A 27,949-nucleotide genomic window follows, 5' to 3' on the forward strand; every position below is an offset into this window, starting at 1 on the left:
CTAAGTAACAGCTGAACAATTTTAAATGCTATAATTAATATCACACGTCCCTTTGAGTTGCAGAAAGTCATTGTTTGCTTCAACTTCTGAAAGAAACTTAAAACCTTGCTTGTAGGTACAACTACTCATATCATATGATAAAATTCCAGTACAAGAATGTTGACTTGATCGTTTTGACTTTTGTGTTTGTATCTTTACAACTTCCATGATCAATGCAATTTTCAATGGCCCATAAACAATCTCTATACTAATCAACCACAAAATTTTACAGTAATAATTTTACCACGCCCATTATTGATACATCATATGCAACTATAACAAGACTCATGGACGGCAACATAACTGGAAAAAAAAAATGAGTAACACAATCACACCAAGAAGATCAAGGTGATAATATGTACGTACAATCTAATATAATGTGTTAACTAAGTGATCAAAACCAAGAAAATTAGAATCATATATAATCAATCATATTAATTGGTTAATATCAAATTTCAATTATGGTAAACTAATAGTAGTATTACATACATTCACAAGAATTCTTCTTTTGTAGAAGGATCATCTAATGTAGAAATAAGGTTGCCAGCTCTTTCATTCGATTCGATCAACATCAACACAACTTCTCTCATTGAGGGCCGATCAAACGGTGACATATTCGTGCACATTATAGCAATTTTCAATATAGAACTCATATGGTTTATCACACGTTCATCACCCTCAACATCCAAACGACTATCAAGTATCCCAACATTTAATGAATGTTTTCGTATATAACTTCTTACCCATGTAACAAGATCACCTCCTTGATCTAATGGTTGTACGGGTGCTCTTCCTGTTACTAGTTCTAAAAGAACGACCCCGTAGCTGTATATATCACACTTTTCTGTCACCTTCATCGTATATGCATATTCTGTAACAAACAATAGCCAGAGCAAATATTTAGCATATTAACATATTAACATAAATGGAAATATTGCCTTTAATTTGCAAGTAATAGCACCTAAGATTGCATGATATAGACTGAATTGAAGCTAAGATCAATCGTAAAAGCAGCGAGTCGGGGACTAGCTGGTCACGAGACGAGTCGGGCGTTTGACCAACATTGACTTCTAGTTATAAATAAATTTAAAAACATATATGTCGGACGTTGACCAAAGTTGACTTCTAGTTATAAATAAATATAAAACACACATGTATTACACATAAATATATCAACATATAGAGTACATAATATTCAAACATAAATTTATGGCACAAAATCTTGTTTATTAAAAAGATAAATTTTTGACCTAACTTTGATTTTGACCGACTTTGACCGACTCAGACATGACTCTCAGCAGACTAAACCCATGTTTGACCCGAATTTTAGCATTGACAGACTTTTAAAGCGTTTTTCCGCGAGTCAGGACGGGCTAGTCCCCAAACTGACACGTCAGCCAACTTTGACTACAATGCTTCCAATGTTGTCAAAAGCACCCAAAAAAGGATACAAGATTAAAGTGTGTAAGCTTACCAGGAGCTATGTAACCATAAGAACCAGCAACAGCAGACATTGATTTCGACTGAGGCATATCGATCACTTTAGCCAAGCCAAAATCACCAACATGGGCTTCATCGTTTTCATCAAGTAAGATATTATTCGACTTAATATCACGATGAATGATTCTCGGTTTACAATCATGGTGTAGATACGAAAGCCCTTGTGCAGCCCCAAGAGCAATGGTAAACCGGGTCGGCCAATTTAAGCTACAATACGACCCGTTATGAAGCAGTTCACCCAAACTACCCCTTGCCATATACTCATAAAGCAACAAGTTCGAATCTTGATAGTAACAATACCCGTAAAGCTTCACAATATTACGATGCCTGATCTTTCCTAACGTCAAGATTTCAGCTTGAAAACTGTTTTCGATTGTGTTTCCTTCTCGATTAGACGCAAACTTTTTGACAGCAATTATTTGACCCGACTGCATAACCGCTTTATAAACGGTCCCCACCGCACCTCGTCCAATTACGTAACTATCGTGAAAGTTTCTTGTCGCCTCGACCAATTCTTGAAACTTGAAACCGTCTTTTGGCGGGAAATATATATCAGATGAATCGGGAGAAGACCTTTCTGTATCGCCTTCTAACGCTGTAACATTTGGCGCAGCTGATTTTTTCATAAAGTATAAGATAACAAAGATTAGCATAAGCGATACCCCGCCTACAGCAGTTGCGATTATCGTAACTATTTTGCCTTTCTTGTCATTAGCACTGTCCAAAGAACGCGATGTAGGTGTGGACCCCGCAAATGCGTCACAGCTCGGTAACGGGCTGCCACAAAGGCCGTTGTTACCGATGAAACTGCTGACATTCATGTTTTGAAACAACGGTACATTAGGTAACATCCCGTTAAGGATATTGTACGAGAAGTTGCACGTCATTAAACTCGAAAGATTGGCAAATGTGGATGGGATTTCGCCCGTTAGATGATTATTATCGAGAAAAAGATTTTCGAGTAATATGAGATTCCCGAGCTGAGGCGGTATGGGGCCCGAGAGATTATTATGACTGAGATTCAAAGCGATTTGTAAGCTCGTAAGGGACCCGATCTCGGGTGGAATTTGACCCGAGATAAAGTTACCGCCCATTTGAAGCTCCGTTAAACGAGAAAGATTCCTGAGTGCAATTGGAATATTCCCCGAGAGCTCGTTTTCAGACAGCAAGAGCAGTTCGAGCTGCGATAATGCACCGAGCTCTTGCGGTATGTTGTACGAGAAACCGTTCCTGCTTAGATCGAGCCGTTGCAACATCTTGCAATGCAAAATACCGAGCGGTATTCGTCCTGTAATCAAGTTCGACGAGATGTTAAACTGCACCAAATGAGTTAGTCGCCCGATCTCGTTAGGCAACTCGGACGAGAAGAAGTTTCCGGAAAGATCTAGCCTTTGTAACTGTTTGCAGTTACCGATATCGGGTGGAATTGGGCCACTGAACCTGTTTTGACCCAATTCGATTGCTGACAGATTAACCAAATTGCACATTGAAGAAGGAAAACTTCCTGTTAACTTGTTACCATTAAGACGAAGCTGAACTAACGATTTGCAGTAAATAATTCCGTTCGGGATATTTCCAGATAAACCGTTCGATTCAAGATTCAGTAACATCAAGTTCCCTCGCCTGCACACAAAAGGCGGGATTTTTCCGGTCAAATCGTTAGCAGAAAAGTCAACGACCCAAAGTCTGTTGTATATCCCTAACCCTTGAGGAATGGTTCCGTTTAACGAATTGCTAAAAAGCTGCAACTGATACATTTTCGGCAGATACTGAAAACCAACGGGAATCGGACCTGTTAACGAGTTTATGGAAAGATCAAGCTTTGTTAAGTTCTTCAAGTTACTAAGTTCATTTGGTATGACTCCATGAAGCTGGTTTTCAAACAAATAAAGCAATGTAAGCCCTTTTATTTGACTGAACTCAGTTGGGATTTCGCCTGTTAACGAATTCTCTGAAAAATCGATCTCTGTAGCTAATGAAAGATTACCAATTTCTCTTGGGATTGTTCCGTTTAATCCATTTCGGTACAAATATAACTTCTTCAAGTACTTAAGTTTCCCAATCTCTTTCGGGATTTCACGAACGAGACTATTTTGGTACAACGCAAGCGTTTCAAGACAACTACAGTTTGTGAGCTCTTTCGGTATGGTTCCTGATAACTGATTATTCCAAAGGATTAAATCAGTTAACTTCGATAACAAACCGATTTCTTTTGGTATATCTCCATCAAACATATTTTGTGCAACACCGAAATAAGCTAAGTTTTCACAACCACCAATTTCGACAGGTATACTTCCTGTCATACTATTTTGCCCTGCCCTAAACGTCGTTAAATTCTTCAAATTCCCAATTGAATGTGGAAGCGACCCTTTGAGATTATTCGTGTAAGCCACAAACTCAACCAACGAAGAGAGTTGACCAAACGATTCAGGGATTGACCCCGAAATCTTGTTATTGCAAATGTTCAAATGACTTAAACAAGTTAAATTCCCTACCTCGTCCGGTATACTTCCTTCAAACTGATTGTTGTTTAAATGAATCTTTTCGAGCTTTGAACAATGTCCAATCTCTTTTGGAATGCTACCACCGAAATTATTGAACGAAAGATCAAGATAAGTTAACGAACCCAAACCTCCTATACTCGGGCCCACAGTTCCCGAAAGATTCAACGTATTCAAATCAAGAGACCAAACAACAGGGTTATAACCATCACTACAAGTCACACCCATCCATCCACAAGGTGTGTCATCATTTACAATCCAACTATTTAAATTTCCGAGTTTGTCGGTTATATTTTTCTTTAATTCCAAAAGAATGTTCCCATCTGTATTTAACCCCTTACAATTAAAGATCAGTAAACCAGTAACTATAAGCCTAATGATCCAAACTAATGACCCACAAACATTTGACATTGTGGGTTTCTTGATTCCAATTGATTGAAATTTATAAAGTCAATAAATTTTCAATCATAGTCAGAGTAAAATCTTCACCTTCAAGAATCAATATTTCTGCACACCATTTTAAAAGATATAAATAACCCATAAGTCATAATCAAGAAAATCAGTCAAAGTTTTGTCCTTTTTGATGAATCAAAGTTTAAAGATTCAGTAATCCCACATAAGGGTGATTAATTTGTCATTATCGATTGATCAAAACAAGTAAATAGTCCAAAAAGTTCAAAGATTCAATAAATCTTGATGGGTATCAATAATCTACATTAACACAGTAAAAATATACATAAAGTAGCTATAATAATCAAATTGACTTCATGCTAAAAGTAAACATCGAAAAAAAAAGGTATGAAGGATCAGTATACCTTTAGAGGTAATTAGCTGAAAGCAATCAAAATCTTGAAGGAATTCAAGTAATTCCTTGGATGATTCAAGAAAGAAGTTCATAAAGTTGAAGTTGTAATGAAGGCATTTGTATTTGTATTGTTGATATTTGCACAGTATGTATTTGTTACCAAGAACAAGAATAGTGGGATCTTGCAACATCTAAAGTCCATTTGAGATGGAGGAGGATCCACTTTTTTTCTTGGTAAAAGAACAAGTCTTTTTGAACCCGGAAAGAAATGATCATATGCAATGAATCAAATCAAAAAGTCATTTTTTTTATTCTAGTTCTAACGAGTATAAATATAAAATTAATTAATATTAATATTTTAATATAATATTTGATTTGGGGAGTGGTAACGAAAGATTAGTAAGAAAGCGAAATAACACACAACCACGCCAGTTGGCCGTTGGAATTATGAAGCTAAGAATTTTTTACTTTTTAGATTTTCCTTTAAGATAAATAGCAATAGCAATAACAAATACATAAATATCAATTTATATAATAAAAATAAAGATATTAAGAATAAAAATAAAGAACTCTTGTATTGAAGTTACAATGGCCGACCAAGCATGCAATGAAATGAAACAAATCGCCTCTATATATCGCTCTCCAAAGATAACGAAGATTGTGGTTGATAAAGGTGGGCCAACCTCTTACACAACAAAAGTTGCAAATTTTTTTTGGGGTTAAAAGTTAAGTATAACTTTTTTTTTTTTTTTTTTTTTTGAACAGCAGGAAAGAAATTTTATTACTCGAAGAAGATACAAAAGTTACAACTCGAAGGCATAGAGATACCGAGATAGAATCCTACACCTAAAAAACGTATAAAGTAACAATTAGTTACAAAAGTATAGATCTCGGATTATGGATCCACTCATGCCAGTCAATCTTTTTCTTTTTGCAACGCTTCGCAACCCAATCGAAACTCTTGACTTGAATTTCGCTAAGTGCATTCGGGGTAGTCCACGAAGATTTCTCAAAAACCTTTTGATTCCTATTGTTTCAAATAAGATAGCCACAAATCCATTCCACCGATTGCCATATCTTGATACCCAACTCTGAGCAATTAGCGGGAACAAGGCCACAAAAAAGATTTTCAAAAGAAAAGTTGCCCGAATCAAAAACCCCACCATTCTCGAACCTTCTCCCAAACTTTTCGTACATGTGAACACGAAAATAAAGAATGTCGCACCGATTCTATATCACCATCGCAAAGAGGGCAAAGCATAGAGTGGAGATCAACTCCCCGTTTGTCAAGTTCACTAAAAACCGGTAGTCGTTCTCGCTTCGCTCTCCATACAAAAACTTCAACTTTTTTTGGAACAAAATTATTTCTCATAGTCACCAATGACAAGTTTCTTGAGGGATATGCTTTTGCCATAATGTGTTTTGTTAGTTTTTTTGTTGTGAATATCCCTGACCCGCTAAGTTTCCTCCGAAATGAGTCTTCTTTTCCTATATCCATTACCAAAGAGGATAATAATTTTTCTAGATTTTCCAACTCATTTTTTGTTCGACCCGAAACCTCTCGAGACCATTCCCATGAATACACCACCGAACCATTAGGTTGATGAATACGATTAGATACCGTGGCATTGGGATTTGATTCGAGACGGGCTAATCTCTTGAACATCTCTTTAAGTGGCTTGTCCGCAATCCAAATGTCTTCCCAAAATTTCGTGTTGCGACCGTTGCCAATTACCTTCTCGAATGAAGTTGCGAATTCGACACCTATGTTGTTTATCTCAATCCCTGCTTTCACAATATTACTCCAAGAAGAATTATTAGTAGATAACTTCCCGCCCAGAATAGAAAAACCCGAAACCCCATAAATGCTTTTAATAACCTTAACCCACAAGGAGGTAGTATCGGTTAGAAACCTCCACCACTACTTGCCGAGTAAGGCCAAGTTTTTACAACTAAGAGATCCAATGTTTAAGCCGCCATCCGCCCAAGGACGAATGACATCTTCCCACTTTACCCATGAAATTTTATTAGTTTCCCCCGACCCGCCCCAAAAAAAATTACGTCTTACTTTCTCAAGTTTTTTGAGCACCGAAGGTGGAGCACGGAAGAGTGAAAAGTAGTACAACGGTAAGCTATTCAAAACCGCATTCACGAGGGTCAAACGTCCACCGAAAGAAATCGTACGAGCTTTCCAATCCGACAACCTCTTCTCAAATTTATCAATCACCGGTCTCCAATTAGATAGTTTTTTCATATTCGCACCAATAGGTAACCCGAGATAAGTCATTGGAAAGGAGCCTCTTTTGCACCCAAAAACACAAGCCATTTCCTCAATTTCAGTCTTCTCAACACCTACCCCGTAAAGACAACTTTTGTTGTAATTCACCTTTAGACCGGAAGTTAACTCAAAGCACTTTAGAAGCTTCATTAGATTCTCGATATTTTCAAAACTCCATTTACCAAAGAAAATGGTATCATCAGCATATTGTAGGTGGGATATGGGAATTTTATCCGCACCTATTTCTACCCCTTCAAAAAGATTACAATGAACTGCCGACTTCGCTAACCAATTAAGTCCTTCCGTTGCAATAATGAAAAGAAAAGGCGAAAGCGGGTCACCTTGTCTAACCCCCCTCCCGAGCTTGAATTCGTTTGTCGGAGAGCCATTCACAAGAATCGAGATGGAGGCGGACTTGAGACAAGACGTGATCCAACTTCGCCATTTATAACCGAATCCCATCAAGAACATCATTTCGTCCCAAAAGTTTTTTTAATGCAGCGTTTTTTTTTCTTTCGGAATTTGACGCCCCAAAAGCTTACGTGTCATGTGATTTGACGCCCCTGACACCATTAACCATGACACTCCTTGACGCTCCGGATTGACGGAAAAAAGGTACGCGTCAAAAGTGTATGCATCAATCAGATTTCACCATCAATATTTATATATTATAAATTAATATATTTTATACCCAACTACCAATAATATTTTACCACATCACCCGTCATAAATATACCACTTTCCATTAAAAAACTTCACTTCTTGACATTGCCACGTCACTAAAAAGTACATCACCTTCTTATGACGTCACATGCAGGGTTAAAAATGGTCTCATCCACTTCTACTTTTGTTACATTGTAAATTATTATATGACTATATTTGATAAATAGCTTTTTGAAGCTTTTAACTTTTAATTTTTATAAAAAAAACTTCTAACTTATAAAAAGTTTCGTTTAACTTTAAAGAGGTTTGAGCTTTTAAGCTGAGAAAAAAGCTCTGATGTAAAACGCTTATGGAACAAGCGTATAAAGAAAAAGACTAGCTTTTAGCAAGATAAACTACTAAAATAACCTTTTAGCATATGTGTTTAATTATTCTTAAATTATTTAATTATGAATATGAAATCCATGTCACCATGTAGGCTTCATGTAAAACTTTATTGGTCTTGTACTTGAATTTTCATTTAGCTTAATATAATATAATTTCATGCTAGCAATTTTTTTCTTCTTCTAGATATACATATAACAAGAAGTATAAAATCACCCTACAAAACTGTTCAAATAATGATTTAGGAAGAAAAGTGATGACGTTATATTTTGTTTTTGAGACTTCGTTAGTAGGATACTTGTATGGTTTGGTTATGTGTATGGATGAATCGTTACAAAAAATGACCCGGGAGAACCCCGCGGGCTGACCGAAGTCCAATCGGTTTGTGGTGGTCACGGGCGGGATTGGCCGGAAACATGAAAGAGTTTACAAATTGTTCCATTCTGATTTCTTTCTTCATTTTGTTCTTGTTATTTTGAGTATAGGTTTGTGGTTGTGTAGTCATTTTTGGGTGTGGGATAAAAGCGTAAAATTATGGTTGTTTTATGGAGAGAATTTGTGAAAAATGACACATAATAGAAGAATACGAAAATTAGATATTATGTGTTTTTTAATCGTGCTCATTTTAATTTTATCATTTTTTTAACAGCTCTAATGACTTTGTCAAATACTTAAATACTAGTGAAATAACTCGTGAAATCACGGGTTTGTTTAAACGAAACAATTTAATGATATGTTTTAGGTATTAAATGAACGTAAAAACTAAATTTATCTAGTTTAATGACCCGTCATTTTATTTTAAAAGTGTAAATTAAAATATAAATTTAGAATACCTTCTCGTACTCAATTCAAAATAATTAATTAAAAGTATTTAATTTTAATAACTAAAATAATAATTTATAAGATTTAATAATAATAATTAATTAATAAGATTTAATTTTAATTTAAAATTATTTAGATTAATGACATCACCCACCATGCTTAGATTTTTTTTCTTTTTAGTTTTTTCTTAACAAAAAAATTAGTCTAATAATAACATCATCATTGTAGGATTTTAATAGAAACTACAGATATATAAAAAGCTTCTGTTTCAGCTACCAGCTTCCAGCTTTCAGATAACAGCTAAAGCTACCAGTTTCCAGCTAACAGCTCCAACTAGTTTTGCCAAACATACCCTATATATCTAAAGAATAATATTGTAAGTCATAAAATTTTAAATTATGTATCTATGTAAACAAAACTTACCGGATACCGCATAAATCGATTAAAATACTTGTGTACCATCTTTTCTTTTTCTAAAAAGATAACATGGATATTATGTATCCGTTAGAAAGCCACATATAAGTCATATACTTTCAGTTTTTTTACGATGTAGGCTATATATGTAGTGACCCGAACTTTTCCATGTTTATATATATATTAAATGAAATTGTTATTTACATGATTAAGTGTTTCCAACATGTTAAGCAATCAAACTTGTTAAGACTTGATTAATTGAAATAGGTTTCATATAGACAATTGACCACCCAAGTTGACCGGTGATTCACGAACGTTAAAACTTGTAAAAACTATATGATGACATATATATGGTTATATATATAGTTAACATGATATTATGATAAGTAAACATATCATTAAGTATATTAATAATGTACTACATATGTAAAAACAAGACTACTAACTTAATGATTTTGAAACGAGACATATATGTAACGATTATCGTTGTGACGACATTTAATGTATATATATCATATTAAGAGATATTTGTACATCATAATATCATGATAATATAATAATTTAAAATCTCATTTGATATTATAAACATTGGGTTAACAACATTTAACAAGATCGTTAACCTAAAGGTTTCAAAACAACACTTACATGTAACGACTAACGATGACTTAACGACTCAGTTAAAATGTATATACATGTAGTGTTTTAATATGTATTCATACACTTTTGAAAGACTTTAAGGCACTTATCAAAAAACTTCCACTTAACAAAAATGCTTACAATTACATCCTCGTTCAGTTTCATCAACAATTCTACTCGTATGTACCCGTATTCGTACTCGTACAATACACAGCTTTTAGATGTATGTACTATTGGTATATACACTCCAATGATCAGCTCTTAGCAGCCCATGTGAGTCACCTAACACATGTGGGAACCATCATTTGGCAACTAGCATGAAATATCTCATAAAATTAAAAATATATGAGTAATCATTCATGACTTATTTACATGAAAACAAAATTACATATCCTTTATATCTAATCCATACACCAACGACCAAAAACACCTACAAACACTTTCATTCTTCAATTTTCTTCATCTAATTGATCTCTCTCATGTTCTATCTTCAAGTTCTAAGTGTTCTTCATAAATTCTACAAGTTCTAGTTTCATAAAATCAAGAATACTTCCAAGTTTGCTAGCTTACTTCCAATCTTGTAGAGTGATCATCCAACCTCAAGAAATCTTTCTTATTTACAGTAAGATATCTTTCAGGTAATACTCATATTCAAACTTTGATTCAATTTCTATAACTATAACAATCTTTTTTCGAGTGAAAATCTTACTTGAACTATTTTCGTGTCATGATTCTGCTTCAAGAACTTTCAAGCCATCCAAGGATCCTTTGAAGCTAGATCCATTTTTCTCATTTCCAGTAGCTTTATCCAGAAAAATTGAGGTAGTAATGATGTTCATAACATCATTCGATTCATACATATAAAGCTATCTTATTCGAAGGTTTAAACTTGTAATCACTAGAACATAGTTTAGTTAATTCTAAACTTGTTCGCAAACAAAAGTTAATCCTTCTAACTTGACTTTTAAAATCAACTAAACACATGTTCTATATCTATATGATATGCTAACTTAATGATTTAAAACCTGGAAACACGAAAAACACCGTAAAACCGGATTTACGCCGTCGTAGTAACACCGCGGGCTGTTTTGGGTTAGTTAATTAAAAACTATGATAAACTTTGATTTAAAAGTTGTTCTTCTGGGAAAATGATTTTTCTTATGAACATGAAACTATATCCAAAAATCATGATTAAACTCAAAGTGGAAGTATGTTTTCTAAAATGGTCATCTAGACGTCGTTCTTTCGACTGAAATGACTACCTTTACAAAAACGACTTGTAACTTATATTTCCGACTATAAACCTATATTTTTTTTGTTTAGATTCATAAAATAGAGTTCAATATGAAACCATAGCAATTTAATTCACTCAAAACGGATTTAAAATGAAGAAGTTATGGGTAAAACAAGATTGGATAATTTTTCTTGTTGCAGCAACGTGAAAATTGGTAACAAATCTATATTAATCATATCCTAGCTAACTTATATTGTATTATACATGTATTCTAATATATTATGTAATCTTGGGATACCATAGACACGTATGCAAATGTTTTGACATATCATATCGACCCATGTGTATATATTATTTGGAACAACCATAGACACTCTATATGCAGTAATGTGGGAGTTAGCTATACAGGGTTGAGGTTGATTCCAAAAATATATATACTTTGAGTTGTGAACTAGCCTGAGACGTGTATACACTGGGTCGTGGATTGATTCAAGATAATATATATCAATTTTTTTCTGTACATCTAACTTTGGACAACTAGTTGTAGGTTACTAACGAGGACAGCTGACTTAATAAACTTAAAACATCAAAATGTATTAAAAGTATTATAAATATATTTTGAATATACTTTGATATATATGTACATATTTGTTATAGGTTCGTGAATCGACCAGTGGCCAAGTCTTACTTCCCGACGAAGTAAAAAATCCGTGAAAGTGAGTTATAGTCCCACTTTTAAAATCTAATATTTTTGGGATGAGAATACATGCAGGTTTTATAAATGATTTACAAAATAGACACAAGTACGTGAAACTACATTCTATGGTTGAATTATCGAAATCGAATATGCCCCTTTTTATTAAGTCTGGTAATCTAAGAATTAGGGAACAGACACCCTAATTGACGCGAATCCTAAAGATAGATCTATTGGGCCTAACAAACCCCATCCAAAGTACCGAATGCTTTAGTACTTCGAAATTTATATCATATCCGAAGGGTGTCCCGGAATGATGGGGATATTCTTATATATGCATCTTGTTAATGTCGGTTACCAGGTGTTCACAATATGAATAATTTTTATCTCTATGTATGGGATGTGTATTGAAATATGAAATCTTGTGGTCTATTGTTACGATTTGATATATATAGGTTAAACCTATAACTCACCAACATTTTTGTTGACGTTTAAAGCATGTTTATTCTCAGGTGAATACTAAGAGCTTCCGCTGTTGCATACTAAAATAAGGACAAGATTTGGAGTCCATGTCTGTATGATATTGTGTAAAAACTGCATTCAAGAAACTGATTTCGATGTAACATATTTGTATTGTAAACCATTATGTAATGGTAGTGTGTAAACAGGATATTTTAGATTATCATTATTTAATAATCTACGTAAAGCTTTTAAACCTTTATTTATGAAATAAAGGTTATGGTTTGTTTTAAAAATGAATGCAGTCTTTGAAAAAACGTCTCATATAGAGGTCAAAACCTCGCAACGAAATCAATTAATATGGAACGTTTTTAATCAATAAGAACGGGACATTTCAGTTGGTATCCGAGCGTTGGTCTTAGAGAACCAGAATTTTACATTAGTGTGTCTTATCGAGTTTGTTAGGATGCATTAGTGAGTCTGGACTTCGACCGTGTTTACTTGAAAAATGATTGCTTAACAAATTTTGTTGAAAACTATATATTTTTAACATGTGAATATTATGTGATATATTAATCTCTTAACGCGTTTGATATTATGTGATAGATGTCTACCTCTAGAACAAGTCCCATTGACTCACCTAATAATAATGAAGAGTCAAATGTAAATTGGAATGATTCGTGGACTGATTCACAAGTTCCCGAAGAGGAACCGGAAGAAGAATCGGAACCGGAGGAGGAGGAACCGGAAGAAGAAATAGAACCGGTGGGGGAAATAATAAAACGGTTAAGTAAAAGAAAATCCTCAACCAACCGACCAAGGTTAATTATGGTCAACGGTGTTTCCGCCAAGGAAGCAAAATATTGGGAGGATTACCAATTCTCCGATGAATCGGATCCCGACGAGGATTCCGATGATGTTATAGAAATTACCCCAACTGAATTTAAAAAGGCAAAAGAGAACAATAAGGGAAAGGGCATAAAAATAGAGAAATCTGATTCCAACCCCGATGAACTTTATATGTATCGTCAACACCCGTATTTCTTAAGTTGTAACAATAACCCGGGAACCTCTAAACCACCAGGTTTTTCTAGACCAATGTGGAAAACGACGGCTCGTATTAGGGGAACATCATATATCCCTAAAAACTTATCAAAAAGAACCAAGTTTCGAAAAAGAAGAAACGAGTGAGTCGGAATAAGATAGTTGTATTTGTGCGGTGTAATATATGTAATATAGTGTGCTTATGCTTTACGATATATGTAAAAATTGCTTGTATTAATAAGTATCTTTTATGAATCTAACTCTTGTCTATTTTACAGTATAAAAACACAAAATGGATAGACAACCCAATATTTTAGAAGACTTACCCTGAGACATGATTGATGAAATCTTGTCTAGAGTCGGTCAGAATTCCTCGGCACAACTATTTATGGCAAAATCAGTTTGTAAGACATTCGAAGAACGTTCCAAGAATGCCTTGATTTATAAAAGGCTTTCGTTCGAAAGATGGGGGATATCACATTGGGAAATCCATAAGTTACGATGTGTTTACTTTGACGCATATATTGCGGGGAACCCAAATTCTATTTTACGCAACGGGTTAAGAATTTATTTTGACTCAATGTATCCGAATATAAGACTTCGTGATTTAGAAAAAGCGGCTAACATGCAACATAAAGAAGCATGTTATGCTTACGGGTTAGTAATGTTCGCTTCTCACCAAAGTGAGAACAAGAACATCGGGCTACAACTATTAAACAAAACGTTCCCACAAGTGACGGAGTCGGTAATTGGGGTAAGAAATGAGGTTTTTAGATTGTTACAGGACTGTTGGACATTACGTAACCCTCGTCCCTTTGACGACGTTACAACACGTTGTCTTATCAATGGTCATAACGGTTATGTTCCACAAGACCAAGGATGGGAAGTAGTCCTAGTAAAACCAGAATGTATGACTTGTTTCTGGACGTATGAATTACGTGTCTTTATTGCCTTTGCTGAACGACTTGTGTACTAGCTAGAATTATCTTCACAACCATCTTGTATCAAATTTATTGTGTGCTATATTTCATGCTATATGTAAAATAAGCGGTATTGTAAGTTTGTAAAATATTGTGTAAAAGTTTGAACACGAAATATTATTATAATCAGTTTTTCATATAGAATTGTAGTAGTTGAATTGTATATTAGCTACTAAGTATGAACTTAACCGGTAGGTACTACCCGAATTAAAGAGTATAAAACGCTAATATGAAGAAAGAGCTTTTATAAATAAGTTCATATTACGCTACGAAATACTATTGACTACTCTTGATATTCTATATGATTAACTCGTTTCATTTGACTATTTTGAAGGAAATGGCACCGACTACTCGACACACCTTGAATATGAGTGAAGAGGAATTTCGTTCCTTTCTTACTTCAAACATAGCCGCAGTACAGGCTGCGCTACATACCAACAATAACCTTGGATCTAGCAGTACAGGAAATCGTGTAGGATGCTCCTACAAAGAATTCACTGCCTGCAAACCTTTGGAATTTGATGGAACCGAAGGACCGATCGGATTGAAACGGTGGACCGAGAAGGTCGAATCGGTGTTTGCCATAAGTAAGTGTACTGAAGAGGACAAAGTGAAGTACACTACGTATACCTTCACAGGTTCTGCGTTAACATGGTGGAATACCTATCTAGAGCAAGTGGGATAAGATGATGCTTACGCACTACCGTGGTCAGCATTCAAACACTTGATGAACGAGAAGTACCGTCCCAGAACCGAGGTCAATAAGCTCAAGACAGAACTTAGAGGGTTACGAACCCAAGGATTTGATATTACCACGTATGAAAGACGATTCACAGAATTGTGCCTATTGTGTCCGGGAGCGTTCGAAGATGAGGAAGAGAAGATCGACGCGTTTGTGAAAGGATTACCGGAAAGAATCCAAGAAGATATAAGTTCACACTAGCCCGCCTCCATACAACAGGCATGTAGAATGGCTCACAAACTAGTGAACCAGATTGAGGAAAGAATTAAAGAACAGACTGCTGAAGAGGCCAATGTGAAGCAAGTCAAAAGAAAGTGGGAGGAAAACGGTGATAAGAATCACCAATACAACAACAACAACAATTACAACAATAATCGCAACAACTATCTCAACAATCGCAACATCAATCGCAACTACAACAAACAGCCCAACAACAACAACAACAACAACAACAACAACAGCAACTACAACAATCATCCCAATAACAATAATAACCGCAACAACAACAACAATCAGAAGCAGCTATGCCAAAGGTGTGAAAAGTATCAATCGGGGTTCTGCACCAAATTTTGCAACAAGTGTAAAAGAAATGGTCATAGCGCGGCGAAGTGTGAGGTCTACGGACCAGGGGTTAACAGAACGAAAGGAACAAATGGTGTCGGAACGAGTAATGGTGGAGCAAGTAGTGTCGGAGCAAGTTATGCCAATGTAGTTTGTTATAAATATGGAAAACCGGGCCACATTATTAGAAATTGCCCGAACCAGGAGAACACGAATGGACAAGGCCGCGGAAGAGTTTTCAATATTAATGCGGCAGAGGCATAGAAAGACCCGGAGCTTGTTACGGGTACGTTTCTTATTGACAATAAATCTGCTTACGTTTTATTTGATTCGGGTGCGGATAGAAGCTATATGAGTAGAGATTTTTGTGCTAAATTAAGTTGTTCATTGACGCCGTTGGATAGTAAATTTTTACTCGAATTAGCAAACGGTAAATTAATTTCAGCAGATTATATATGTCGGAATCGAGAAATTAAACTGGGTAGCGAAATATTTAAGATTGATTTGATACCAGTAGAGTTAGGGAGTTTTGATGTAATAGTTGGCATGGACTGGCTGAAGAAGGTGAAAGCAGAGATCGTATGTTATAAAAATGCAATTCGCATTGTACGAGAAGAAGGAGAACCCTTAATGGTGTACGAAGAAAAGGGCAACACGAAGCTACATCTTATTAGTAATTTGAAGGCACAAAAACTAATAAGAAAAGGTTGCTATGCTGTTCTAGCACATGTCGAGAAAGTACAAACTGAAGAAAAGAGCATCAATGATGTTTTTGTCGCAAAATAATTTCCCGATGTATTTCCGAAAGAATTACCGGGATTACCCCCACATCGATCCGTTGAATTTCAAATAGATCTTATACCAGGAGCTGCACCAATAGCTCGTGCTCCTTACAGACTCGCACCCAGCGAGATGAAAGAACTGCAAAGCCAACTACAAGAACTATTAGAATGTGGTTTCATTCGACCAAGCACATCACCATGGGGAGCTCCTGTTTTGTTTGTCAAGAAGAAGGATGGTACATTTAGGTTGTGTATTGACTACAGAGAGTTGAATAAACTTACCATCAAAAACCGTTATCCACTGCCGAGAATTGACGACTTATTTGATCAACTACAAGGCTCGTCGGTTTATTCGAAAATCAATTTACGTTCTGGATATCATCAAATGCGAGTAAAGGAGGATGATATTCCAAAAACTGCTTTTAGAACGCGTTATGGTCATTACGAGTTTATGGTTATGCCATTTGGATTGACTAACGCACTAGCTGTGTTCGTGGACCTTATGAACCGAGTGTGTGGGCCATATCTTGACAAGTTTGTCATTGTTTTCATCGATGACATACTTATTTACTCAAAGAATGATCAAGAGCACGAAGAACATTTGAGAAAAGTGCTAGAAGTATTGAGGAAAGAAAAACTATACGCTAAGTTTTCAAAGTGTGCATTTTGGTTGGAAGAAGTTCAATTCCTCGGTCACATAGTAAACAAAGAAGGTATCCAGGTGGACCCGGCAAAGATCGAAACCGTTAAAAAGTGGGAAACCCCAAAAACTCCGAAGCATATACGTCAATTTTTAGGATTGGCTGGTTACTACAGAAGATTCATCCAAGATTTCTCCAAAATAGCAAAACCCTTGACTGCATTAACGCATAAAGGGAAGAATTTTGAATGGAAGGATGAACAAGAGAAGGCGTTTCAGTTATTGAAGAAAAAGCTAACTACAGCACCTATATTGTCATTGCCTGAAGGGAATGATGATTTTGTGATTTATTGTGACGCATCAAAGCAAGGTCTCGGTTGTGTATTAATGCAACGAACGAATGTGATTTCTTATGCGTCTAGACAATTGAAGATTCACGAACAAAATTATACGACGCATGATTTGGAATTAGGCGCGGTTATTTTTGCATTAAAGACTTGGAGACACTACTTATATGGGGTCAAAAGTATTATATATACTGACCACAAAAGTCTTCAACACATATTTAATCAGAAACAACTGAATATGAGGCAGCGTAGGTGGATTGAATTGTTGAATGATTACGACTTTGAGATTCGTTACCACCCGGGGAAGGCAAATGTAGTAGCCGACGCCTTGAGCAGAAAGGACAGAGAAACCATTCGAGTAAAATCTATGAATATAATGATTCACACTAACCTTACTACTCAAATAAAGGAGGCGCAACAAGGAGTTTTAAAAGAGGGAAATTTAAAGGATGAAATACCTAAAGGATCGGAGAAGCATCTTAATATTCGGGAAGACGGAACCCGATATAGGGCTGAAAGAATTTGGGTACCAAAATTTGGAGATATGAGACAAATGGTACTTAGAGAAGCTCATAAAACCAGATACTCAATATATCCTGGAACGGGGAAGATGTACAAGGATCTCAAGAAACATTTTTGATGGCCAGGCATGAAAGCCGATGTTGCTAAATACGTAGGGGAATGTTTGACGTGTTCTAAGGTCAAAGCGGAGCATCAGAAACCATCAGGTCTACTTCAACAACCCGAAATCCCGGAATGGAAATGGGAAAACATTACCATGGATTTCATCACTAAATTGCCAAGGACTGCAAGTAGATTTGATACTATTTGGGTAATAGTTGATCGTCTCACCAAATCAGCACACTTCCTGCCAATAATAGAAGATGACAAGATGGAGAAGTTAGTACGACTGTATTTGAAGGAAGTCGTCTCCAGACATGGAATACCAATCTCTATTATCTCTGATAGGGATGGCAGATTTATTTCAAGATTCTGGCAGACATTACAGCAAGCAATAGGAACTCGTCTAGATATGGGTACTGCCTATCATCCACAAACTGATGGGCAGAGTGAAAGGACGATACAAACGCTTGAAGACATGCTACGAGCATGTGTTATTGATTTCGGAAACAGTTGGGATCGACATCTACCGTTAGCAGAATTTTCCTACAACAATAGCTACCATTCAATCATTGAGATGGCTCCGTTTGAAGCACTTTATGGTAGAAAGTGCAGGTCTCCGATTTATTGGAGTGAAGTGGGGGATAGACAGATTTCGGGTCCGGAGATAATACAAGCAACTACTGAGAAGATCATCCAAATTCAACAACGGTTGAAAACCGCCCAAAGTCGACAAAAGAGCTACGCCGACATTAAAAGAAAAGATATAGAATTTGAAATTGGAGAGATGGTCATACTTAAGGTTGCACCTTGGAAAGGTGTTGTTCGATTTGTTAAACGAGGGAAATTAAATCCAAGGTATATTGGACCATTCAAGATTATTGATCGTTTCGGACCAGTAGCTTACCACTTGAGTTACCTCAATAACTCGCGGCTGTACATAACACTTTCCACGTCTCGAATTTGAAGAAATGTTTTGCTAAAGAAGATCTCACTATTCCGTTGGACGAAATCCAAATCAATGAAAAACTTCAATTCATTGAAGAACCCGTCGAAATAATGGATCGTGAGGTTAAGAGACTTAAACAAAACAAGATATCGATTGTTAAGGTTCGATGGAATGCTCGTAGAGGACCTGAGTTCACCTGGGAATGAGAAGATCAGATGAAGAAGAAATACCCGCACTTATTTCCAGAAGATACGTCAACACCTCCAACTGCTTAAAATTTCGGGACGAAATTTATTTAACGGGTAGGTACTGTAGTGACCCGAACTTTTCCATGTTTATATATATATTAAATGAAATTGTTATTTACATTATTAAGTATTTCCAATATGTTAAGCAATCAAACTTGTTAAGACTTGATTAATTGAAATAGGTTTCATATAGACAATTGACCACCCTAGTTGACCGGTGATTCACGAACGTTAAAACTTGTAAAAACTATATGATGACATATATAGGGTTATATATATATAGTTAAAATGATATTATGATAAGTAAACATATCATTAAGTATATTAATAATGAACTACATATGTAAAAACAAGACTACTAACTTAATGATTTTGAAACGAGACATATATGTAACGATTATCGCTGTGACGACATTTAATGTATATATATCATATTAAGAGATATTCGTACATCATAATATCATGATAATATAATAATTTAAAATCTCATTTGATATTATAAACATTGGGTTAACAACATTTAACAAGATCGTTAACCTAAAGGTTTCAAAACAACACTTACATGTAACGACTAACGATGACTTAACGACTCAGTTAAAATGTATATACATGTAGTGTTTTAATATGTATTCATACACTTTTGAAAGATTTTAAGAAACTTATCAAAATACTTCTACTTAACAAAAATGCTTACAATTACATCCTCGTTCAGTTTCATCAATAATTCTACTCGTATGTACCCGTATTCGTACTCGTACAATACACAGCTTTTAGATGTATGTACTATTGGTATATACACTCCAATGATCAGCTCTTAGCAGCCCATGTGAGTCACCTAACACATATGGGAACCATCATTTGGCAACTAGCATGAAATATCTCATAAAATTACAAAAATATGAGTAATCATTCATGACTTATTTACATGAAAACAAAATTACATATCCTTTATATCTAATCCATACACCAACGATCAAAAAAACCTACAAACACTTTCATTCTTCAATTTTCTTCATCTAATTGATCTCTCTCAAGTTCTATCTTCAAGTTCTAAGTGTTCTTCATAAATTCTACAAGTTCTAGTTTCATAAAATCAAGAATACTTCCAAGTTTGCTAGCTTACTTCCAATCTTGTAGAGTGATCATCCAACCTCAAGAAATCTTTCTTATTTACAGTAAGATATCTTTCTAATACAAGGTAATACTCATATTCAAACTTTGATTCAATTTCTATAACTATAACAATCTTATTTCGAGTGAAAATCTTACTTGAACTGTTTTTGTGTCATGATTCTGCTTCAAGAACTTTCAAGCCATCCAAGGATCCTTTGAAGCTAGATCCATTTTTCTCATTTCAAGTAGCTTTATCCAGAAAACTTGAGGTAGTAATGATGTTCATAACATCATTCGATTCATACATATAAAGCTATCTTATTCGAAGGTTTAAACTTGTAATCACTAGAACATAGTTTAGTTAATTCTAAACTTGTTCGCAAACAAAAGTTAATCCTTCTAACTTGACTTTTAAAATCAACTAAACACATGTTCTATATCTATATGATATGCTAACTTAATGATTTAAAACCTGGAAACACGAAAAACACCGTAAAACCGGATTTACGCCGTCGTAGTAACACCGCGGGCTGTTTTGGGTTAGTTAATTAAAAACTATGATAAACTTTGATTTAAAAGTTGTTCTTCAGGAAAAATGATTTTTCTTATGAACATGAAACTATATCCAAAAATCATGATTCAACTCAAAGTGAAAGTATGTTTTCTAAAATGGTCATCTAGACGTCGTTCTTTCGACTGAAATGACTACCTTTACAAAAATGACTTGTAACTTATATTTCCGACTATAAACCTATACTTTTTCTATTTAGATTCATAAAATAGAGTTCAATATGAAACCATAGCAATTTGATTCACTCAAAACAGATTTAAAATGAAGAAGTTATGGGTAAAACAAGATTGGATAATTTTTCTTATTGTAGCAACGTGAAAATTGGTAACAAATCTATATTAATCATATCCTAGCTAAATTATATTGTATTATACATGTATTCTCATATATTATGTAATCTTGAGATACCATAGACACGTATGCAAATGTTTTGACATATCATATCGACCCATGTGTATATATTATTTGAAACAACCATAGACACTCTATATGCAGTAACGTGGGAGTTAGCTATATAGGGTTGAGGTTGATTCTAAAAATATATATACTTTGAGTTGTGATCTAGCCTGAGACGTGTATACACTGGGTCGTGGATTGAATCAAGATAATATATATCAATTTTTTTTCTGTACATCTAACTTTGGACAACTAGTTGTAGGTTACTAACGAGGACAGCTGACTTAATAAACTTAAAACATCAAAATTTATTAAAAGTGTTGTAAATATATTTTGAATATACTTTGATATATATGTACATATTTGTTATAGGTTCGTGAATCGACCAGTGGCCAAGTCTTACTTCCCGACGAAGTAAAAAATCTGTGAAAGTGAGTTATAGTCCCACTTTTAAAATCTAATATTTTTGGGATGAGAATACATGCAGGTTTTATAAATGATTTACAAAATAGACACAAGTACGTGAAACTACATTCTATGGTTGAATTATCGAAATCGAATATGCCCCTTTTTATTAAGTCTGGTAATCTAAGAATTAGGGAACAGACACCCTAATTGACGCGAATCCTAAAGATAGATCTATTGGGCCTAACAAACCCCATCCAAAGTACCGGATGCTTTAGTACTTCGAAATTTATATCATATCCGAAGGGTGTCCCGGAATGATGGGGATATTCTTATATATGCATCTTGTTAATGTCGGTTACCAGATGTTCACCATATGAATGATTTTTATCTCTATGTATGGGATGTTTATTGAAATATGAAATCTTGTGGTCTATTGTTACGATTTGATATATATAGGTTAAACCTATAACTCACCAATATTTTTGTTGACGTTTAAAGCATGTTTATTCTCAGGTGAATACTAAGAGCTTCCGCTGTTGCATACTAAAATAAGGACAAGATTTGGAGTCCATGTCTGTATGATATTGTGTAAAAACTGCATTCAAGAAACTGATTTCGATGTAACATATTTGTATTGTAAACCATTATGTAATGGTCGTGTGTAAACAGGATATTTTAGATTATCATTATTTGATAATCTACGTAAAGCTTTTTAAACCTTTATTTATGAAATAAAGGTTATGGTTTATTTTAAAAATGAATGCAGTCTTTGAAAAAACGTCTCATATAGAGGTCAAAACCTCGCAACGAAATCAATTAATATGGAACGTTTTTAATCAATAAGAACGGGACATTTCAATATACCTCAAAAGTTATCATTGTTGGTAATTAATTATACGAATATTCGCATGCACGGATTTCGCGCACCTAACTGCGCTATCACGCACTATTCAAAGAAAGTCAATGCGCATTCAATGCGCAATCATTGACCAAATATACCTTGCACGTGGTTGCCATGCAGTGTGCGGACCACACGCGTAGTCCTGAAGTCGGTTATCGAATCCTTGACTAACAAGGATAAGATCTTTTTCATAAATAAAGTCATCAAAGTGAAGGTTATTTATGGAAAGAAGTAACACAATCTCGAATGATTTTAGACCTAGGGTTTTTCTATAAAAACAAACCCTAAACTCTCATAACAATGCACAACATTTATGAAATGTCTCGTTCTTATTGATTAAAAACGTTCCATATTAATTGATTTCGTTGCGAGGTTTTGACCTCTATATGAGACGTTTTTCAAAGACTGCATTCATTTTAAAACAAACCATAACCTTTATTTCATCAATAAAGGTTTAAAAAGCTTTACGTAGATTATCAAATAATGATAATCTAAAATATCCTGTTTACACACGACCATTACATAATGGTTTACAATACAAATATGTTACAACAAAATAAGTTTCTTGAATGCAGTTTTTACACAATATCATACAAGCATGGACTCCAAATCTCGTCCTTATTTAAGTATGCGACAGTGGAAGCTCTTAATAATCACCTGAGAATAAACATGCTTAAAACGTCAACAAAAATGTTGGTGAGTTATAGGTTTAACCTATATATATCAAATCGTAACAATAGACCACAAGATTTCATATTTCAATACACATCCCATACATAGAGATAAAAATCATTCATATGGTGAACACCTGGTAACCGACATTAACAAGATGCATATATAAGAATATCCCCATCATTTCGGGACACCCTTCGGATATGATATAAATTTCGAAGTACTAAAGCATCCGGTACTTTGGATGGGGTTTGTTAGGCCCAATAGATCTATCTTTAGGATTCGCGTCAATTAGGGTGTCTGTTCCCTAATTCTTAGATTACCAGACTTAATAAAAAGGGGCATATTCGATTTCGATAATTCAACCATAGAATGTAGTTTCACGTACTTGTGTCTATTTTGTAAATCATTTATAAAACCTGCATGTATTCTCATCCCATAAATATTAGATTTTAAAAGTGGGACTATAACTCACTTTCACAGATTTTTACTTCGTCGGGAAGTAAGACTTGGCCACTGGTTGATTCACGAACCTATAACAATATATACATATATATCAAAGTATGTTCAAAATATATTTACAACACGTTTAATATATTTTGATGTTTTAAGTTTATTAAGTCAGCTGTCCTCGTTAGTAACCTACAACTAGTTGTCCACAGTTAGATGTACAGAAATAAATCGATAAATATTATCTTGAATCAATCCACGACCCAGTGTATACGTATCTCAATATTGATCACAACTCAAACTATATATATTTTGGAATCAACCTCAACCCTGTATAGCTAACTCCAACATTCACATATAGAGTGTCTATGGTTGTTCCAAAATATATATAGATGTGTCGACATGATAGGTCGAAATATTGTATACGTGTCTATGGTATCTCAAGATTACATAATATACAATACAAGTTGATTAAGTTATAGTTGGAATAGATTTGTTACCAATTTTCACGTAGCTAAAATGAGAAAAATTATCCAATCTTGTTTTACCCATAACTTCTTCATTTTAAATCCGTTTTGAGTGAATCAAATTGCTATGGTTTCATATTGAACTCTATTTTATGAATCTAAACAGAAAAAGTATAGGTTTATAGTCGGAAAAATAAGTTACAAGTCATTTTTGTAAAGGTAGTCATTTCAGTCGAAAGAACGACGTCTAGATGACCATTTTAGAAAACATACTTCCACTTTGAGTTTAACCATAATTTTTGGATATAGTTTCATGTTCATAATAAAAATCATTTTCTCAGAATAACAACTTTTAAATCAAAGTTTATCATAGTTTTTAATTAACTAACCCAAAACAGCCCGCGGTGTTACTACGACGGCGTAAATCCGGTTTTACGGTATTTTTCGTGTTTCCAGGTTTTAAATCATTAAGTTAGCATATCATATAGATATAGAACATGTGTTTAGTTGATTTTAAAAGTCAAGTTAGAAAGATTAACTTTTGTTTGCGAACAAGTTTAGAATTAACTAAACTATGTTCTAGTGATTACAAGTTTAAACCTTCGAATAAGATAGCTTTATATATATGAATCGAATGATGTTATGAACATCATTACTACCTTAAGTTCCTTGGATAAACCTACTGGAAAAGAGAAAAATGGATCTAGCTTCAACGGATCCTTGGATGGCTCGAAGTTCTTGAAGCAGAATCATGACACGAAAACAAGTTCAAGTAAGATCATCACTTGAAATAAGATTGTTATAGTTATAGAAATTGAACCAAAGTTTGAATATGATTATTACCTTGTATTAGAATGATAACCTACTGTAAGAAATAAAGATTTCTTGAGATTGGATGATCACCTTACAAGATTGGAAGTGAGCTAGCAAACTTGAAAGTATTCTTGATTTTATGTAACTAGAACTTGTAGAATTTATGAAGAATACTTAGAACTTGAAGATAGAACTTGAGAGAGATCAATTAGATGAAGAAAATTGAAGAATGAAAGTGTTTGTAGGTGTTTTTGGTCATTGGTGTATGGATTAGATATAAAGGATATGTAATTTTGTTTTCATGTAAATAAGTCATGAATGATTACTCATATTTTTGTAATTTTATGAGATATTTCATGCTAGTTGCCAAATGATGGTTCCCACATGTGTTAGGTGACTCACATGGGCTGCTAAGAGCTGATCATTAGAGTGTATATACCAATAGTACATACATCTAAAAGCTGTGTATTGTACGAGTACGAATACGGGTGCATACGAGTAGAATTGTTGATGAAACTGAACGAGGATGTAATTGTAAGCATTTTTGTTAAGTAGAAGTATTTTGATAAGTGTATTTAAGTCTTTAAAAAGTGTATAAATACATATTAAAACACTACATGTATATACATTTTAACTGAGTCGTTAAGTCATCGTTAGTCGTTACATGTAAGTGTTGTTTTGAAACCTTTAGGTTAACGATCTTGTTAAATGTTGTTAACCCAATGTTTATAATATCAAATGAAATTTTAAATTATTATATTATCATGATATTATCATGTATGAATATCTCTTAATATGATATATATACATTAAATGTCTTTACAACGATAATCGTTACATATATGTCTCGTTTAAAAATCATTAAGTTAGTAGTCTTGTTTTTACATATGTAGTTCATTGTTAATATACTTAATGATATATTTACTTATCATAGTATCATGTTAACTATATATATATCCATATATATGTCATCATATAGTTTTTACAAGTTTTAACGTTCGTGAATCACCGGTCAACTTGGGTGGTCAATTGTTTATATGAAACATATTTCAATTAATCAAGTCTTAACAAGTTTGATTACTTAACATGTTGGAAACATTTAATCATGTAAATATCAATTTCAATTAATATATATAAACATGGAAAAGTTCGGGTCACTACAGTACCTACCCGTTAAATAAATTTCGTCCCGAAATTTTAAGCTGTTGAAGGTGTTGACGAATCTTCTGGAAATAGATGCGGGTATTTCTTCTTCAACTGATCTTCATGCTCCCAGGTGAACTCGGGTCCTCTATGAGCATGCCATCGAACCTTAACAATTGGTATCTTGTTTTGCTTAAGTCTTTTAACCTCACGATCCATTATTTCGACGGGTTCTTCGATGAATTGGAGTTTTTCGTTGATTTGGATTTCATCTAACGGAATAGTGAGATCTTCTTTAGCAAAACATTTCTTCAAATTCGAGACGTGGAAAGTGTTATGTACAGCCGTGAGTTGTTGAGGTAACTCAAGTCGGTAAGCTACTGGTCCGACACGATCAATAATCTTGAATGGTCCAATATACCTTGGATTTAATTTCCCTCGTTTACCAAATCGAACAACGCCTTTCCAAGGTGCAACTTTAAGCATGACCATCTCTCAAATTTCAAATTCTATATCTTTTCTTTTAATGTCAGCGTAGCTCTTTTGTCGACTTTGGGCGGTTTTCAACCGTTGTTGAATTTGGATGATCTTCTCGGTAGTTTCTTGTATAATCTCCGGACCCGTAATCTGTCTATCCCCCACTTCACTCCAACAAATCGGAGACCTGCACTTTCTACCATAAAGTGCTTCAAACGGCGCCATCTCAATGCTTGAATGGTAGCTGTTGTTGTAGGAAAATTCTGCTAACGGTAGATGTCGATCCCAACTGTTTCCGAAATCAATAACACATGCTCGTAGCATGTCTTTAAGCGTTTGTATTGTCCTTTCGCTTTGCCCATCAGTTTGTGGATGATAGGCAGTACTCATGTCTAGACGAGTTCCTAATGCTTGCTGTAATGTCTGCCAGAATCTTGAAATAAATCTGACATCCCTATCAGAGATAATAGAGATTGGTATTCCATGTCTGGAGATGACTTCCTTCAAATATAGTCGTGCTAACTTCTCCATCTTGTCATCTTCTCTTATTGGCAGGAAGTGTGCTGATTTGGTGAGACGATCAACTATTACCCAAATAGTATCAAAACCACTTGCAGTCCTTGGCAATTTAGTGATGAAATCCATGGTAATGTTTTCCCATTTCCATTCCGGGATTTTGGGTTGTTGAAGTAGACCTGATGGTTTCTGATGCTCAGCTTTGACCTTAGAACATGTCAAACATTCTCCTACGTATTTAGCAACATCGGCTTTCATACCCGGCCACCAAAAATGTTTCTTGAGATCCTTGTACATCTTCCCCGTTCCAGGATGTATTGAGTATCTGGTTTTATGAGCTTCTCTAAGTACCATTTCTCTCATATCTCCAAATTTTGGTACCCAAATCCTTTCAGCCCTATACCGGGTTCCGTCTTCCCGAATATTAAGATGATTCTCCAATCCTTTGGGTATTTCATCCTTTAAATTTCCCTCTTTTAAAACTCCTTGTTGCGCCTCCTTTATTTGAGTAGTAAGGTTATTATGAATCATTATATTCATAGATTTTACTCGAATGGGTTCCCTGTCCTTCCTGCTCAAGGCATCGGCTACCACATTTGCCTTCCCCGGGTGGTAACGAATCTCAAAGTCGTAATCATTCAACAATTCAATCCACCTACGCTGCCTCATATTCAGTTAT

At 34.7% G+C, this 27,949-nt stretch overlaps 1 protein-coding gene across 1 annotated transcript; it reads right to left on the reverse strand.

The window, feature by feature from the left end:
* Positions 1-392: 392 nt before the first annotated feature.
* LOC139869099 (uncharacterized) lies at positions 393-4,974 on the reverse strand. Its single transcript, XM_071857427.1, has 3 exons — positions 4,856-4,974; positions 1,514-4,547; positions 393-910 (listed from the first exon to the last, which is right to left on the reverse strand). The coding sequence occupies exons 2-3, from the start codon at positions 4,449-4,451 to the stop codon at positions 531-533; spliced, it is 3,318 nt and encodes a 1,105-aa protein (XP_071713528.1). The 5' UTR covers positions 4,452-4,547; positions 4,856-4,974; the 3' UTR covers positions 393-530.
* Positions 4,975-27,949: the final 22,975 nt, after the last annotated feature.

Source organism: Rutidosis leptorrhynchoides, chromosome 1 (genome assembly GCF_046630445.1).
Source record: "Rutidosis leptorrhynchoides isolate AG116_Rl617_1_P2 chromosome 1, CSIRO_AGI_Rlap_v1, whole genome shotgun sequence".
Classification (NCBI taxonomy): domain Eukaryota; kingdom Viridiplantae; phylum Streptophyta; class Magnoliopsida; order Asterales; family Asteraceae; genus Rutidosis; species Rutidosis leptorrhynchoides.